This window comes from Odontomachus brunneus, unplaced genomic scaffold, assembly GCF_010583005.1.
Source record: "Odontomachus brunneus isolate Ranch 3 - 2012 unplaced genomic scaffold, Obru_v1 Obru_scaffold_218, whole genome shotgun sequence".
NCBI lineage: Eukaryota > Metazoa > Arthropoda > Insecta > Hymenoptera > Formicidae > Odontomachus > Odontomachus brunneus.
Window position 1 is genome coordinate 501,733 of NW_022639668.1, and position 18,432 is coordinate 520,164.

The window sequence follows — 18,432 nt, forward strand, 5'->3', positions numbered from 1 at the left end:
ACACAATATATATATATATATATATATATATATATATATATATATATATATATATATATATATATATTCAGATGTTGTGGCATCTGCTGGGCATTTTGAAACATATGAAAATGGAAATCTAAAAATAATGCATATATTCGTAATTTTATTTCATGTATATAAATTCGAAAAGGTAAATAATTTCAAGATTAATAATGTATGGGTGTATATCAGTTGGACACGGGGCAATTGGACACAGTCCAATCACAAGTCGCTGTTCCAAGGGACCCTACAAATGTCTCTAATCACACGGTGCTGTGATTGGCTGTGTCCAAATGCACCATGTCCAAGTGCACCACTCCCATAATGTATCACTTACGGAGACCCGATTGTTTTATCGCTATCAACCCAGTAAGCAAATTGAACGCAGACTGCGCGCAGATTGGCAGCAAATTTGATCAAAAACCCACAGCAAAACCATAGCCATCTGTGTCTACATTAGGCTACGATTTTGGTGACAGATGTTGCTGTTGGGTAATTGGTGTCAAATTTGCAGCAAAAACCGCGCAAAACTTGCAGCGCCCCTTATAGAAATATCATACTAAGAATCATTGATAATTACTTATTATCCAGTATTTTTAATACTGAAAATAAGTAATTATCAATGATTCTTAGTATAATATTTCTATAAGGGGCAGCAAGGTCTGCGCGGTTTCTGCCGCCAATCTGCCGTCAAATCGCTACAAGCTCTGCGCGGTTTTTGCTGCAAATCTGCAGCAATTATCCGACAACAAGCTCTGCCGCATATCTGACGGCAATTTGGCAGCAAGATTTGATACAATAGATCCTGCTTCAAATTTGTTATCTATTTGCCATCAAAAGTTGATAGCAAGCTCTGCTCGAAATCTGCTCGCGCAGACTATCTGCTCACGGTTTGACTATCTGGGAACCTCTTGCCTAACCTAATATTGTACACTGATATTTATTAATTGAGAGCCTCCGCACAAGAACATCCGTAACATGTTAAATTTACGGATTTCTTTGTGCGTTGATTTAAGTTTAAGTTTACGTACATGTATGGCCATTGTATTGTCAGTACTTAACGTAACGTAACATGTTAAGTTAATCACACATATTTTTCGTAATAGTAACCGTAAGACGTAACTTAATGGCTCCTGCACACAGGATGCGGTAATGCTTGCCGCGCAACAGCCAATCAATATATTGTTTTTCCGTAAGAGCTAGAAGGTTATTACGGAAAGCAGCATATTGATTGGCTGTCGCGCGAACTTCCGCCGCCCGGCAAGCATTAGCGCGTCCTGCGTGCAAGAGCCATAAGAATTGACCTAATTATCGATCGAGTATTCACAAAAATGGCGACCTTACAATTCGACGATTCTCAACATGATTGGTCAATTCTTACGTTACGTCTTACGGTTACTGTTACGAAAAATGTGTGTGGCCAGCTTAACGGATGTGCTTGTGCATTGGCTCTGAGAACTGACCAATTGTGATCGAATATGCATAAAAATAGCAATCTTACGATAATTCTCAACATGATTGGTCAATTCATACGTTACGCTTTACGATGGGAGCGGTGCACATGGACACGGTGCATTTGGACACAGCCAATCACAGCACCGTATAATTAGAGATATTTGTAGGGTCCCTTGGAACAGCGACTTGTGATTGGACTGTGTCCAATTGCCCCGTGTCCAACTGATATACATCCTTTACAGTTACTGTTACGAAAAGTGTGTGTGGCCAGCTTTAAACTCATATCAGATTACGGATTAAAATTGAAATTGAATTGAAAATTGACCAATCAGAGCAAAGTTCACCAAACTTGAGCTTAGGAAATTTTTCTCTGATTGGCTAAATTTCAATTCAACCTTAATCCTAATCTATAGTCTGACAGGAGGTTTACGGTACGTCTTACGTTATTGTTATATCAATTTGTGTGCGAAGGCCCGTAAGCCAGTTCTACAATACGTCGTATGTCGAAGCCGGATGTCGGAACGCAGTCGATGGTCCAGTGAAAAGAATTCGTCTCCAAAAACAAATCTTCTGATTGGTCTATTGGCTGCACTCCGACGGGTGTATATCAGTTGGACACGGGGCAATTGGACACAGTCCAATCACAAGTCGCTGTTCCAAGGGACCCTACAAATGTCTCTAATCACACGGTGCTGTGATTGGCTGTGTCCAAATGCACCGTGTCCAAGTGCACCGCTCCCCACTCCGACATACGACAGCGACATACGACGTATTATAGAACGGACCTTAAAGTCACAATAACCTTCGTGCAATCAGAACTTTAGTCATAATGGCTCCTGCACACAGAACGCGGTAATGCTTGCCGCGCGGCGGAAGTCCGCGCCACAGCCAATCAATATATTGTTTTTTCGTAAGAGCTAGAAGGTTATTACGGAAAGCAGCATATTGATTGGTTGTCATGCGAACTTCCGCCGCGCGGCAAGCATTACCGCGTCCTGTGTGCAGGAGCTATTATTCCGCGATTTTATTTCTCCTTATATTACATGGAGCACAATTTGCGCGGAAAAGCGGAACGGTTTGGTGACAAATAAACATCTGTATTCATTTTTTAAAAATTATATTAACTTAATTTACTGCAATTTTTACTAATATATTTATCTTTCCTGCACAGGCCGACCCGACTGCCGACTCTCAATGGACCAATCACGAGTCGGCGCCTCACTGTGATTGGCCCATTGAAAGTCGTAGTCGGCAGTCGGATCGACCTGTGCAGTCGGTAGTCTGATACGGGCTTAAGAGATTATGAGAATTTTTTCATATGCGCATCGAAAACAAAGTCATGTAAGATATCTTTCAGATAACTTTTTATTCAGTTCAAATGTCAACTTTTTATATCCAGTGAGCAAATTGAGCGCAGACTGCGCGCAGATTGGCAGAAAATTTGATCAAAAACCCACAGCAAAATCATAACCATCTGTGTCTACATTAGGGAGCGGTGCACTTGGACACGGTGCATTTGGACACAGCCAATCACAGCACCGTGTGATTAGAGACATTTGTAGGGTCCCTTGGAACAGCGACTTGTGATTGGACTGTGTCCAATTGCCCCGTGTCCAACTGATATACACCCCTACATTAGGCTACGGTTTTGGCGACAGATCTTGCTGTCGGGCAATTGTTGCCAAATTTGCAGCAAAAATCGCGCAAAGCTTGCAGGGCAGCAAGGTCTGCGCGGTTTCTGCCGCCAATCTGCCGTCAAATCGCTACAAGCTCTGCGTGGTTTTTGCTGCAAATCTGCAACAATTATCCGACAACAAGCTTTGCCGCATATCTGGCGGCAATTTGGTAGCAAAATTTGATATAATAGATCCTGCATCAAATTTATTATCTATTTGCCATCAAAAGTTGAAAGTAAACTCTGCTCGAAATCTGTTCGCGCAGGTTTGGCTATCTGGGTATAACTGAGAAGACATATTTTAGATATCTTTTCATCCTATTGAAAAGATGACAATAAAAGTATGTCTTTTCGTCAACGAAAATATATTATGTTATGTTGTGTAGATGTTTGAAAGACGTCTTTTCGACATCTTTTAGTCTAACCGAAAAGACGACTATAAAAAGACATCTTTCAGATATATTTTAGTTTTATGTGCTGTCTGAGTTGTTTTACCCACTACTTAATTCAATTTAAATTATACTTCGAAAAATTTGTTTACCAGCTAGAATTCGAATCTGAGACCTCTGGGGTACTATTCCGTATACGCTTACCGACAACTGTCGGATCGGTATATTTTATACCATAGAAAAGCTGCGCAACGACGTCTACCGATTCGACCATTGTCGGTAAGCATGTACGGAATAGTATCCCTGCTTCTTGAGTCGTTCACTTAACCTACTGCGCTACTGTCACTTTGAGAGACGCTTTATATTGTATGCATATGGTATATCCATGTACGAAAACAAATGATTTATTTAAAAAAAAAAGAATAGATTCTTTTAAATGTAAAAAGTATGTTTAAAAAGTATGTAAAAAGTATATTTAAAAAATATTTACTTGTTTTAAAAGTAAGTAAAATACAAATAAACTACTTTGTCAATTTAAATTAATAGTTTTCTGATAATAAGAGAAACTTTAATTTGAAACACAAAAAAGATACTTTTAATATTAGAAAATAATTTATTTATATTTATAAAATGATTTACTTATATTTCATTACTTTTAAATTTACTTGTATTTCATTTACTTTTAAAACAAACAAATATTTATTTAAACACAGTTTTTACATTTAAAAAGCTATAGTTTTTAAAAATATAATTATTTTAAAATATATTTTTAAAACTATAGTTTTTTAAATGTAAAAAATGTGTTTAAATAAATATTTATTTGTTTTAAAAGTAAATGTTTACTTGTTTTAAAAGTAAATGAAATACAAGTAAATTTAAAAGTGATGAAATATAAGTAAATCTTTTTATAAATCTGAATAAATTATTTTCTAATATTAAAAGTATCTTTTTTGTGTTTCAAATTAAAGTTTCTTTTATTATCAGAAAACAATTTATTTAAATTTACAAATTAATTTACCACTTTGCAAATTTCCGATCGTAAAGATATATAGTGACATACTACTAGTATGTAGTCCTATATGTATATAACGTTACGTGCAATAAATAATCTGCCAATATTGTAAAATATATTATATTTGGTAATATGCAAAGGCAAAGTATATGGTAAGATATTTTGATATGTCAGGATATCGTAAGATATTAACAGGATATCTTATGATATCTTACGATATCCTGCTGGAATATCCCTGGGATCGCCTTCATCAATCTGGGACATTTTGGGATATCCTCGAGATAAAGTAATGCTATGTGGAATATGTTCAGGAGTCTCTTTACATTTGTTTAAATTATTTAGAATTTACACATATTAAGGATAATAATAAATCAGACATGTAATGCGTAATAGTGTGGCACTTTATTATACGCCTATTAATGTATTTATTTTCATAAGTTGTCAGGTACTTATAATGTGTTAGTACAACTATTTATTTTATTGCTGTATTTAGCTGTATTATTCAATCTAATCGGTAACTTATGCAAACCAGAGACACATTTTTTCTGTTATTATTTATATTGTTATAATATATACATGAAATATGTAATTAATAAAAGTTATTTACGCAATTATGATCTTATAAATAAATATGTCTACATCCCTATCTATTACAAGAAATTATGAAGAAAGAAGGAAAAAAGACAGAAACACCGTTGTTAAGTAGAGAAAGTGCAAGACTGGTATGAATATAGCACGCATATATAAGTTTTCAATTTTTTTTTTAATAAGTTTTTGAAATATAACTATATTATATACAGGGTGTCCCAAACCTTCATGATGATCCTTGGTGAGAATGTAGAACGGATTGAGATGAGCAACAAAGTCCTGTGCCGTTTTGCAATATTCGCAATAATAGTCGAGATATTAATTAAAAAAGATTGGTGAATGATCACGCGCAATATGGTAGATGAGCTGCAGTGGCGTCGTTTGCCGTTGTATACTTATACAATAAATCAAACTGAACAAAAAAGTCCTTTACCATTTTGTAAATTACCATATAGATTTTTAGATATTAATTAAAGAAAATTTATGCATTATGATATACAATCATATATGTAACAATTTTTTTTAATACTTAAAAATCTATGTGGTCATTTGCAAAATGATAGAGGTCTTTTTTGTTCAGTTTGACTTAATATATAAGTATACAAGGGCAGACGGCCCCACTGCAGCTCATCTACCATATCGCGCGTGATTATTCACCAATCTTTTTTAATTAATATATCGACTATTATTACGAATATCACAAAACAACACAGGACTTTCTTGCTCACCTCAACCCGTTCTACGTTCTCACTACGGTCATCATGGAGATTCGGGACACTATGTATGGTCAAATTCGGTATAAAATAATCTTTAATTTCACCGCAAACTAAATTTCAAGTATTAAACAAAAGGTAAGTGTATTTCGAAAAATATAAAATTTTCGAAAAATCTTAGAATGTGATCATAAAATAATGTTGAAACTATCAAAATTTGTCTGAAATATTTTTTCATATTTTTAATAGTTTGGATAATATTTGCTCATAAATTAAAGTACCGTTTTTCTTTCAAGGGGTTGTTTCTACCCCTAAAACCAAAAACGGGCACCAATAAAAAATTGTTTAGTTATTAGATTTTCCTGCTCTATAATTCTGCAACATTTCAGATTTTTTTTAATTTCCGCGTTGCCAAAGATTCCTTGTAAGGTGAAGTCGAAATCTAATTAATCGCATCGTTATTTTATATTTGATATTATGGCAGTTTTTATCGTATTTAATATACTCCATTTTTTCTTTAAAAAAATTAACTAAATCATATCTTTTCGAATGAAAAGTTGTTTTCAGATATGAAAGATATTGCCTAATAACAACTTCCATCTTGTAAAAATATTCAAATGTTTTGTTGTTAACAAAAAAAAGTATATCACATCGAAAACATTTTAATTTTACGAATTTTCCATAATTTGAGGTCAGTTTGAATGTAGGAGATCCAGCGGAATTTGAACATAATTTGCATAAAATGTTATATTTTGTAATACGGGAAAGAATGTATGTAGCGATGTAGTATAACATATTGGCCCGTATTCTAAGTTCTCTTTTAATGATAAATGAACCTCTAAAAAAGGCTTAGGAGCCACCTGATTGGCTGAGAAACTACATTTAAAGCACTTTTAACGATAAAAAAGGATTCAGAATAAGAGCCATTGATTTCAACGTCTCCTAAGTTTGTCTTTTATAAGAAAATTAGGTACAAGTGACATTTTTTTAATTTTTCTTGCTTTATAGGTTTAGTTAAAAAATCACCAGTAATAACTCTATCATTTTCTTTATAGCTAGAATTACCGACTGCCTTTAAATATTTTGATATCGCTTTAAATTCTGTTTAAATTGTAAAGCATTCGGGCTGGGTTGTTAGCTCTAACACAAGAAAATATATTTTCCACACAATCAGATAGTCTGTTAGAACATATTCATAGCCTTTTTCATCGATTTAGTACGTCGACAATTAGATGATAGACTTGGTAATAATAATAACTCCACGTTGTATAAATTTTAATTCTGCGCACCATTTCCAACTATCATTTCTTGAAATAATTCTATAAATAATTCTAGACTCTAAAAACGCAACTAATATTTGAAACTTATTTTCAGATAATTCATTACCTGAGATTTTCCTTAATGAGATGTTTTGACTACATCACTTGAGCACGTGAAGTCACTAATGTAAACCATTTTGAGGCGTCTTCAATGAACAAGGCTGTTATCTGAAATTTTTTTTGGCATTTTGCATTGCCAGAAAGTTTAAACTAGCACTAACATTTCGGGACAAAATTTTTGGTTTTAACAACTTTCATTTTGTTAAAAGTGCCATTAGAAAAATCGTTTAATTTTTATTATTAATTTTAATTGTAAATTTTCTTAAAAGTCAACAAGTTCTTTTATGTGCGCGCAATCAACCACAGGAGAACAAAGATTATTTGTACTCATGAAATTCGTTAGCAAAGTAATAGTTTTGTTATTAAATAAACAGAATTTTAGGTTTTTTAAAAGATGGCCAGAGTCAGAATAAATCAAAACTTACGGTTACTATCAGTAGGAAGGATAATTGAGTTCATTAGTGTTAAATAGCGTCCAGTAAAGCTCATAAGAAATTTACGCCACATCGCTAAATTATTCGGTCCCATATCGTTTACAATGATATGTACATAAAGTCCGATAGTTCAGCTTTTTGAATAACTTAAAATGCGATAGAATGCGACAATGCTCCGTTATAACTGTCTGGTGTCAAATAGAAATCAACATTTTGTTTCCAACGTGAAAAAATTTCAGCAAGAACAAACATCAAATCATGCGTAGCTTGAGCATTTTCACCTACATGCATTACAAAACAAGAAAAAAGATAGAAAAAGTATAGAGACAGATACAAGAAATGCAGAAAATGGAAAGAATGCTAATAGAAAAAAACGAAGAAATAGATTAATATTAATAAATTAATAGATCGTAATGTGCAAGAGAAAAAAAATCATACTACTAAATTATAACAACTTATTTTTTAAAAGACATACCATTACATGTACAAAAAGATGCAATTCCACAATATGACTATGTCGATGAATCAAATTGTTCACTTGGTGCAATAGCTATTTCATCTAACACAAGCGTGCAATCTCTTTCTCTAATGTCCTTACACAGAGACACTTTGTTTTCTAACAATTTAAAAGTATCATCACAAATCCCTTCCTCAAATTTGATATTTTCCAGTTTTCTTCGAAGTGTACGTTCGGACGGTAAAGGCATGTTTTGCTTCCGTAATTCTTGATAACCATTATAACCACAGGAAAACTTCAGTCTAAGTGCTCTTTTTATTGTGTCGTTAGACCATGAACAAACGCGTGAGGATTGGTTCGTGAGAACTTTAATTTGATCATCATTCAATAATCGCTTTATTGATGATTCTAAATTCGAGTACTGTCGAGCCTTTGAATTCTTTTGCATTGTAGTCAACCTCTTGATATGCTTCTTTAATTGAACGTTGGATCGGTTACATTTCAAGATTATTTTGTTTGCTAAATCAAGTTTTTTGTTAGCTTCTTCCAGTTGTTTCTTTAACTCTTTTACTTCATCAGCTTCTTTATTGCATTTTTTTTTTGAATGACTACAAGTGGATAAATCTACAAAATAATAATAACATAATAGTATATTTCAATAAATTGAATTCAGTAATTCCGGAAAGTAGTTAAAAGTAATAGAAAATAATAAAATTACTCGGTATTGGTGTAGGAACATCAGGAACATTTGACCCAGAATGATCACAGTCATTTCTTTTCTCGTCAATGTCTTCATGAACTAATATTTGATGCTCCAATGCTTCAAACGTTACATCAGGCTGTCTTCCCAAAGATTCATTAATTTGATCCTTAAATAAGTCACAGTAAGAATACAAATCAAAGTTGATTGAAAATTAAAAATTACATAGATATTTTTTAAAATTAGCATACATGCATTGCTCACTCTTTTTAACAAAGGTTTACAGAAAAAGAGAACTCACATTTGTAGTAATGCATGTACTACTTCGTACTAATTTAGTAGAAAAAATTGTAGGCACAGCATTGCATTTTAGTTTCCGCTTTCCATCAATACGTACTTTCTCCCACATTTCATTTGTGAAATGTATCTATAAAGTTTTTTATATAGTCAATATTTTTATTTTTAACTTAACTTTTTATTTTTATTTTAACAAAAATCGATTTTTATTACTTACTTCACATACATATGAATATTTACTTGGCTCCCAATTAATTTTGCCTATATTAGTGATCCATACTTTTTTTCTTTCTGGATCTCTTGGAAAGTAAGCCATATGTATTTTTACTCCTTTTCTGGTGCGATTAGAGCATCCAGGTACACAGCAGCTGGGCATATTTATACCTACAAAAATAATGTTAACTAAACAAAAGTAATGGTAATTGTTCAGAAAAGCTACCTCACCTCCGATTTTAATAAAAGAGGGCTCAATCGACGCGTTTGTGCATGTCAAATAACTTTTTCCTCTGACAAAATCATCGCTCTCTACTGCGAAGCGAGATATTAATAGACAAAGTTGAGGGCGTGTTAGGTTAGAAAATCTGTCATACCATCTATCTCTAGCTATGTAACTGGGGGACTTCGCCCCCCAGACCCCCCTATCACGGAGGTGAGGGCTGTAGTCTTTTGTAAGAAATTCACTCTTTAGCTTAAGCACAAGAGACTATAGCCCCCACCCCCATGATAGGGGGGTCTGGGGGGCAAAGCCCTCCAGTTACATAGCTAGAGATAGATGGTATGACAGATTTTCTAACCTAACACGCCCTCAGCTTTGTCTATTAATATCTCGCTTCGCAATAGAGAGCGACGATTTTGTCAGAGGAAAAAGTAATTTGGCATGCACAAACGCGTCGATTGAGCCCTCTTTTATTAAAATCAGAGATGAGGTAGCTCTTCTGAACAATTACCCGATTTTCATTACTTTGAAAAACAAAGTTAGGAAATATATTCAAAGCATTGTAAATAGTTTTCACACATTAAATTAACACATTAAACATACTACTTTACTAATTTTTCAATGAAACTGTAAAGATGTAACAAATTATTATTACAATAAAAAATTATGTTACACGAGTCGCAGCCCACAGTTCATGATCAACACGCACACACATCGAGCTCACGTATTTATCGCTGCCATTTTCCGGGCATATTTTTTAGCTTAGCCAGTCTCTAATTGTAGGGTCTCTATCCTGTAGACGGTCCTTAATACATGTTATGTGCATGTTGTGTGTGTAAAGAACATTATCCATATTTATATACAATATTTAATACTTTAATATTTTAATTCTTGATAAGCTTCGAATTAACATGGGTCGAGTAATTCGTGCTCAGCGTAAAGGTGCGGGATCTGTCTTTCGATCCCATACAAAAAAGAGGAAGGGAGCACCGAAGCTCCGTTCCTTGGATTTTTCTGAAAGGCATGGGTACATCAAAGGTGTCATTAAGGTTCGTAACAATCTCTTATTCTAATTCTCTGCTATGTGAAACATTATTATAACTTAATCCTACTATAAATTCAGTTTCGTATATGTGATAATTTAATGTTTGAAATTATGTATTATGTATGAAAATTTTTAATTTGAATCTCTTTCTGAGGATACATATACTTTGGAAAATGTTTTCTTAAATGACTAAAGCACAGAAGTGAGAAGATTGTTATTTTTCATTAGGACATCATTCATGATCTTGGCCGTGGTGCACCACTAGCAGTGGTACATTTCCATGATCCTTATAAGTTCAAAACACGCAAAGAATTATTTATTGCACCTGAAGGCATATACACAGGCCAATTCTTATACTGTGGAAAAAAAGGTATGTCTGAAGTTGATAACGTTTTTATTGTTTAAGTGAACAATATTAAACGTGATATAAAATCAATACTTTATCTATAATACTAGCTATATTCAGAAAGCACAATGATTGTACACTTATGGTTGGAATATTATCTATTTTTTTTTTTTTTTGTAAGTTTCAGAATCTATCTGTCTTGTCCAATAAGATCTTTTTATTGGAAAATAAATTATCTCATTAAACAAAAAAATAGGTTCCTAAATTTACAAAAAAAAAAAAAAGAACCTTTCCAACCACAAGTGTACAACTATTGAATGATTATCACTTTTGATTGGCATATTCTTTTAAATTCATACAATATCTAGAAAAATATTCCAACAACAATAAATACTAACTCAATCATTGTGTTTCCTGTTACACATGTTAAATGTGTTTAATTTTTCAGCAAATCTCCAGATTGGGAATGTAATGCCAGTTGGTACAATGCCAGAAGGTACAATTGTCTGTAATTTAGAAGAGAAAACTGGGGACAGGGGTCGTTTAGCTAGAGCTTCTGGCAATTATGCTACTGTAATAGCACATAACCCGGAGTTTTACGTTGGCAACAGTTGTACTTAGTCGCATTTGTGTAGCCCTCTTAAAAATCGTCATAAATCGTTGTTATAATAACGAACTTCTTAACCGAAAGATCTTAACCGATTCTTAAAGCGTGAATCTTATAAGATTCCGTTGGAAATAGAGATAATTCTCCACCTCTACATCGAGATATCATCAGTTTTTGCCTGGCTCTTTGTCTGCCATTGGTTCATAGCAAGATGACGTCACCCAAGTTGACTGCGGAAAAAGACTCGCAATTGCGAGAGACTTTGACTACCACTAAAACTGCAGCCAGAGCGTCCACCAAACGAAAGTCCAACGCCTTGTGCGAAGACGTAGTAAAGGATCCCACGCAATCTGAGTCTAACTCTTTCAAGGGTGAAGCGAAAAAACGGCCCTACAGAGACGTGCCTCCACATTTGCTTAAATTAAGCAAAAATAAATACCCCCTATCGCACCTAGGATTGTTCGAGGTACGTATCGAAGGGTTCATCTCTACCAAATCATTATCTGCTTGTCAAGAGCCCCCCATTGTTAACGAACTTCAGCTAGGGAAAGCGGCGCTCAAAATAATGGGAGATCTTTGGAATGAAGCATATGATTTAAAAAACGTCGGTCGTAGCAAATTCTCTGTTAAATTTAATAGCAGAGACGCTGCTAATTCCATAGTAGGAAGATTTATGGAAATGAGAGATCTTCTGTTCTCGCATTCAGACTGGATAGCATATATCCCTAACTACAAAATACAACGTATCTGCATCTCCTGGGATATTAACAATATTGACTGTGACAAGGAAATCCAAGAGAACCTCTCTCCTCCGCCTGGCTGGCTGGACCCATGGCCGAAAGTTGTGGCTGTTAAAGGTATCTCCAAGCCTGATAATACATCTGATCGTACAAATACTGATGCTCCACGCAGAAGGAAAGTATTGGCTTATATAATCACCTTCGAAGGATCTATTCTCTATAAGAAATTCCTTCTCTCGAAGGAATATCTCTATAAGGCTCTACCCTGATAGAGCCTCCCTATACGGGAAAATTATCAATCTAAAGCCTTATATTCAAAAGGTTATAAGATGTCACTTATGTCAAAGATTCGGACATGTTGAAGAACAGTGTCGCAGCACTAAATCTTCGAGAATTTGTGCCAAGTGCGCTGCAGTTGGACACTGTGAGGCAGGGTGTTCCTCCCTGCTCTTCAAATGCATAAACTGTACTAGGAAAAGGTTAGAAGATTCGGCTCATTCAGCCAATAGTCATACTTGTCCAGTTTTCCATTCCGGAAGCTATACCTAGACATTGTCCAGTTTTCGTTGAAAACAGAAAGATTAAACAACTTATGACCATTCTCGGGATTAGCAACAGGGATGCTAGAGAGTTTTACAGGAGGTATGTGGATGTGATTCCTTCCTCCTGGTTCAAAAATTCCCTTTGCCTTCAAAAATCCAACCGCAATCGAGAATGCTTTAACTCTTTTGTAGCTAAGCATGTTCCTTCAATGATCTCATCCTACAGTGATATGTTATCGGATAAATGCAACACAACCTATTCCAATGACTTTATGGATAAAAATAACTTTACTACTATTTTACAATCATTTAAATATCCAAATAAAAATAACAATAACAACAAAAAGTTTTCCTTCTTACAAAAATAACATCAATCCTTTAATTTCCACAAAAAAGAAAGTAAAATCCTCCCCAATCATCATAACACCTCCTCCCCTAGACCCACGCCCCTCTTAGATTTACCCTATTCTTCTCCCGAGGATACTCTGGTTTCGTTCGAACCAGGAGAACCCCCGCATACTTCCCCCTTGGTTTTGAATATCCCAACTACTTCCAAATATAAAAAAGGAATTACATACTCTACAAACGATGCTAAATATCTACATTTACAAAATAATATAATCACTCTTACCAACTCGTTTAATTCATTGATAAATAATATGATCAATTCTAACGATAATATTAATTCAAACTCTCTCTTATTATCTATCTCTTCTCAATTGCAAGACATTAAATCCTCTCTGTGTGTTATTTAAGAATAAAATTAATAATAATTCTATAGACCTCAAAATGGGCAAATCTAGTAAGGTTAATATTATCCAATGGAATTGTCGCTCATATAAAAGAGAGAGTTTGAATTAATCAACTATATCTCTCAACTGAACCCCTTTCCGCATTTTATATGTCTCAGTGAGACTTGGATGGATGAAAACTCTATTTTTAATTTAAAAGGATATAAAATAATTAACTGTAATAGATCACGCTCTTCCGGTGGATGCGCTATAATCTATCAAAGCGAAATAATAGGGGTGTATATCAGTTGGACACGGGGCAATTGGACACAGTCCAATCACAAGTCGCTTTTCCAAGGGACCTTACAAATGTCTCTAATCATACGGTGTTGTGATTGGCTGTGTCCAAATGCACCGTGTCCAAGTGCACTGCTCCCAAATAATAGTAACGTTATCAATCTTAGTTCCAATTACTGGATAAATAAGGCGCGTCAAGCTTTGGATATGGACATCTGTGGTTTAAAATTTTTCAACAACGATATTGAATTGTGTTTAATATCTCTATACTGTCCTCCTTCTTCTTCCAGATATATTGGTGAAAATCGAACCGAGTTATGATCTGAAGTTTTATCATATCTTGATTCTTTTAAGAATGTTATCTGTGGTGATTTCAATGGTTCTCATCCTTCTTGGATTTCCTCTTGCTCTATTCCGAATAACACTGGCAAAATTATTCACGATATTTTAATAGACCTCGATCTCCTAATTGCCAATCATGACACTCCCACCTGGTCTTCATCTAACGGCCAAATCACTAGTTCTCCTGACCTCACCCTCGTTTCTAGCAACCTTAGCATGCAGGTAGACTGGAACATGTGTGATGAGAAGCATGGTAGTGACCACCACCCAATAATAATATACATTAATCATATCCTTCCTACTAGGCTTCATATGCGGCCGCATTATACTGTCAGCAAAGTGGACTGGAGTTTCTTTGCTCACCGACTTGAAGAATTTTCTCTTCATCTACAAGATTATCGCAACTCTATAGAGTTTTCTAGTCCATCCAAGGTTTACGCTGAACTCGAGAAACTCATCCATAAAGCTTTAATAGAGGCTGGAGCTCGTAAACCTGGAGAGAGTACCACACCTCGAAGACTACCATCGCCCTGGTGGGACGATGACTGTCGTGAAATTATTCAAGATAAGTTATTCGCGTACAAACGATATAAATTTTTTCCAAATTCCGAAAACCTTGCTCTATATCAGAAGGAAAGCAGAATTGCGAATAAGAAACTGAGGAAGATCAAGAAGAAAAAATTTAAAAGTTTTTATAATACGCTAAATTTAAACTCTGAACCTAGAAAGGTATGGAACGTCTTGAGAGCTTTCAATAATAACAAAAGAATTGAAGATCTGAATAGGGGAGCAGTGCACTTGGACACGGTGCATTTGGACACAGCCAATCACAGCACCGTGTGATTAGAGACATTTGTAGGGTCCCTTGGAACAGCGACTTGTGATTGGACTGTGTCCAATTGCCCCGTGTCCAACTGATATACACCCTCTGAATAGGGGTTTACTTGATAATCAGAAACTAAAAGTCTTGAATAATTTCGACAAAAAGAATTCCAAATGAATTCTCAATAATACGTCTAGCTCTTGATAATCGGTAATTAAAAATAGACTTTTTTTCATTCAAAAACTGTCCAGGATAAGGTCGCATAATTCGTTTCGATAAAGGAAATGCCTCATCGGCAACAAAATAATATGGCATCTCTATATCTGATAGAGGCAACTGAATATTTCCTATAGGTATATTAAGATTGTTATTATTTAAGCACTTTCCAAATTCTGATTGTGCAAATATTCCACTATCGCTTGCGCTGCCATATGTACCACAGTCTACTAACGTAAATTTATATTGATCATCGCATGCTGCTAATAATACAATACTAAAGCTTTTTTTATAATTAAAAAATAAACTACCAGAGTTTGGAGGTGCTTTGATAATAAAATGTTTCCCATCGATCGCTCCGATACAATTGGGAAAATTCCAATTGTTCCAAAATCCAGCAGCTATTTTCTTCCAGTTTTCTTTTTTCGGTGGCTTTAAATACATGGGACTTAAAACTTTTACTGTCACTGTGGCTGTTTCTTTAATAATTTTGTACACAGTGGATTCACATATTCGATGTGCAAATGCAATTGAAGACACTTGATCTCCTGTTGCAAGAAATCTGAAGGAAAGCAAAATTATTAAATATAAGCGAAAACATTAAATTTCAAATAAAAATTAAAAACACTTATGTCTACCTGAGTATAATAATAAGCCGCTGTTCTGCCGGTAATGCTCTCCAATTTCTTTTCTCTAGGTGAGGTTGTAATATATCTAATAACTTATTAAAACTGAACAGATTCATTCTCGTATATTTGAAGAACATTGTCCTATCTTCTTTCAGTTCTTGAAAAAGATGTTGGAAATCACCAAATCGACGTACATTTATAGGTCGTATCCATAATCGTTTTTTTTTTATTTGCTTACGCTTTCGCAAAAATAAATAACTTGCTGATATTATCGCGGTGTAAATATAATAATACGTATCCATTTTAACAAATCTTTTTTTATAAAATATATTGTTTAATTATTTTAGTGTTAAACACCTACGTCGCGAGTTCTACACAAATTTGACACATATTAGTAATATTTAAGTTAGGAATATGTTTTCCAATGGCAATTATTGTTCCTCAATTCTGATTGGCCAAAACTTTCATAGTGCAGCTGAAAAGAACAGACCATTTATGTCTATGTACATTTGTGTAGGTTACATATCTTTTTTATGCTTATGGCTATCGCACACAATTGACATAACTGCATATGCATAGCATAAGACCGTATGTACCAATGAGCATCGAGTATTAAGTCGCCATATTGGTGTTCGATGCTTAATATTCGATGCTCATTGGTCCATACGATCTTATGCTATGCATATGCAGTTATGTCAATTTGTGTGCGATAGCCCTTATGCAACGTTATGTTCTATGCATTTTGTGTGCGATAGTCCTTAGAGTTATGGCTCCTGCACACAGGACGCGGTAATGCTTGCCGCGTGGCGGAAGTCCGCGCGACAGCCAATCAATATGTTGTTTTTCCGTAAGAGCCAGAAGGTTATTACGGAATCGTTTTTTTTTTAGTAATAACCTTCTGGCTCTTACGGAAAGCCACATATTGATTGGCTGTCGCGCGAACTTCCGCCGCGCGACAAGCATTACCGCGTTTTGTTTGCAGGAGCCATAACACGAACGGAAAACATGCCGCCATTTTTAGAACCTCTAAAGAATTATTGTGCACTAAATGTTAAAGTGTAAAAAATTCAATTAATGTGAATAAACTTATTGGATATTAACTATTTTCAGACAATTCACACTTTCAAAGGACGTCATAAGAATATTCTGATGACGTCTCCCCGTCCTGAAAACGTCTTCAGAATGTATTTTTGAAAATTTATGTTGTTTGGAGTGCACTAGTGTGCAACGGGCATTTGGTGTAAAAGTGTAAAAGTACAAGCAACTCGAACAAGGAAGCATTCCGATTGACCACGGTACGATTGGACATAACCAATCGATGATGAGAATTTTCTAGTGAATTACTGAACGCGGCAACACTTGCCACACGACGAAAATTTGCACACGATAAACAATTAATATGCTTTTTGTAAAGCCCATTCTACAATAAGCAATAAATCTTAAGTCATAACAAAATTGACCAATCATAGTCGACTATTAGAAGAATAATCCACTGTAATTGGTCAATTTTATTGCAACTTAAAACTTATTGCTTATTGTAGAAAGCCTCTAAAGTGTGGTCTACTATAAGAATTTGTTGTGCTCCGTGTTGCCGGGACGCGAGAGAGTTCGGAATCGGTGACTCGGGCGCGGCTGGGTGTGTGGCGGCAGATAGGAAAGTAGTAAAAGATTGTAGCCGTTACTTGTAGTTTAAATATAAAAGCTTTATTTGTAACTGTACTTGGACGTGTTTAATTATTACTCCCGAGTTTTATTAGTAATGTGCAAACCGCGTGTCGCGTATGTCGCGGCGAGAGACCGAGGTGTTAAGTCTGACGCGGGCGGTCTTCTCCGCTTTTTTATAATATTGTTTAGTCTTGTCGGAGGGGGTGCCTAGCGACAAGAAGACTACCATATTTGGTAATGGTTTAATGCGTTTCGAATCGAGGTCCGAAATGCGGAATGTGCAAGGTGGTGCTTATCGCAGCAATTGTACAACCGCTTCCTTGTTGTAGCGCTTTCGAAACAATTCCTCATGAAGTGTTTCGAAATCGCTAATAATGTTCGCGATTATAACAAACTTAAGCCTTAAAATTTAAGCTTTAAACTCTAAGCCGTAAGAAATTGATCAGTCAATTATTTTTTTTATAATTGACTGTGATTGGTCAACTTCTTACGGCTTAGGACTTAAAGCTTAAATTTTGGGAGCGGTGCACTTGGACACAGTACAATTGGACACGTTGCAAATGGACACGGCATTTGACACACAGTTCAATTGGACACGGTGCGTTTGGACACGATAGAAAATGCACGTCGTTCAGTTACACACCATTCATTTGGACACCGTTCAGTTGGACACCGTTTACTTGGACACAGTTCAGTTGGACACCGTTCAAGTGCCCACAGTTCACTTGGACACAGAAGGATGCTCACTGTTCACTTGGACACCGTTCACTTGGACACCGTTCATTTGGACACCGTTCATTTGGACACTGTTCACTTGGACACCGTTCAGTTGTCCACTGTTCACTTGGACACAGAACGATGCGTGCTGTTCATTTGTACACCGTTCACTTGGA

At 35.2% G+C, this 18,432-nt stretch overlaps 4 protein-coding genes across 7 annotated transcripts; 2 read left to right on the plus strand and 2 right to left on the minus strand.

Moving 5' to 3' along the window:
• Positions 1 to 6,585: 6,585 nt before the first annotated feature.
• LOC116852356 (THAP domain-containing protein 1-like) lies at positions 6,586 to 9,645 on the minus strand. The gene is made up of 5 exons (XM_032832628.1): positions 9,565 to 9,645; positions 9,338 to 9,504; positions 9,125 to 9,250; positions 8,842 to 8,992; positions 6,586 to 8,747 (listed from the first exon to the last, which is right to left on the minus strand). Exons 2-5 carry the CDS (start codon positions 9,494 to 9,496, stop codon positions 8,179 to 8,181), a joined length of 1,005 nt encoding a protein of 334 aa, XP_032688519.1. The 5' UTR covers positions 9,497 to 9,504; positions 9,565 to 9,645; the 3' UTR covers positions 6,586 to 8,178.
• Positions 9,646 to 9,647: 2 nt separating this feature from the next.
• On the plus strand, positions 9,648 to 11,593 carry LOC116852358 (60S ribosomal protein L8-like). Of its 3 annotated transcripts, none has more exons than XM_032832630.1 (4): positions 9,648 to 9,895; positions 10,456 to 10,605; positions 10,830 to 10,971; positions 11,396 to 11,593. In XM_032832630.1, exons 1-4 carry the CDS (start codon positions 9,893 to 9,895, stop codon positions 11,566 to 11,568), a joined length of 468 nt encoding a protein of 155 aa, XP_032688521.1. In that variant the 5' UTR covers positions 9,648 to 9,892; the 3' UTR covers positions 11,569 to 11,593. The 3 variants fall into 3 exon arrangements, with proteins under 3 accessions (XP_032688521.1, XP_032688524.1, XP_032688523.1); XM_032832633.1 differs by lacking the exon at positions 9,648 to 9,895 and adding an exon at positions 9,925 to 9,987; XM_032832632.1 differs by lacking the exon at positions 9,648 to 9,895 and adding an exon at positions 9,987 to 10,046.
• Positions 11,594 to 11,730: 137 nt separating this feature from the next.
• LOC116852357 lies at positions 11,731 to 15,202 on the plus strand. 2 transcript variants are annotated; one of them, XR_004379757.1, is made up of 2 exons: positions 11,731 to 12,936; positions 14,512 to 15,202. XR_004379757.1 is itself a non-coding variant. In XM_032832629.1 (2 exons), the coding sequence occupies exons 1-2, from the start codon at positions 11,766 to 11,768 to the stop codon at positions 12,561 to 12,563; spliced, it is 723 nt and encodes a 240-aa protein (XP_032688520.1). In that variant the 5' UTR covers positions 11,731 to 11,765; the 3' UTR covers positions 12,564 to 13,823. The 2 variants fall into 2 exon arrangements, 1 of the variants encoding a protein (XP_032688520.1); XM_032832629.1 differs by lacking the exon at positions 14,512 to 15,202 and having other exon boundaries at positions 11,731 to 12,020; positions 12,096 to 13,823.
• Positions 15,165 to 16,051, minus strand: LOC116852355 (protein ALP1-like). The gene is made up of 2 exons (XM_032832627.1): positions 15,884 to 16,051; positions 15,165 to 15,807 (listed from the first exon to the last, which is right to left on the minus strand). The coding sequence occupies exons 1-2, from the start codon at positions 16,009 to 16,011 to the stop codon at positions 15,165 to 15,167; spliced, it is 771 nt and encodes a 256-aa protein (XP_032688518.1). The 5' UTR covers positions 16,012 to 16,051.
• Positions 16,052 to 18,432: the final 2,381 nt, after the last annotated feature.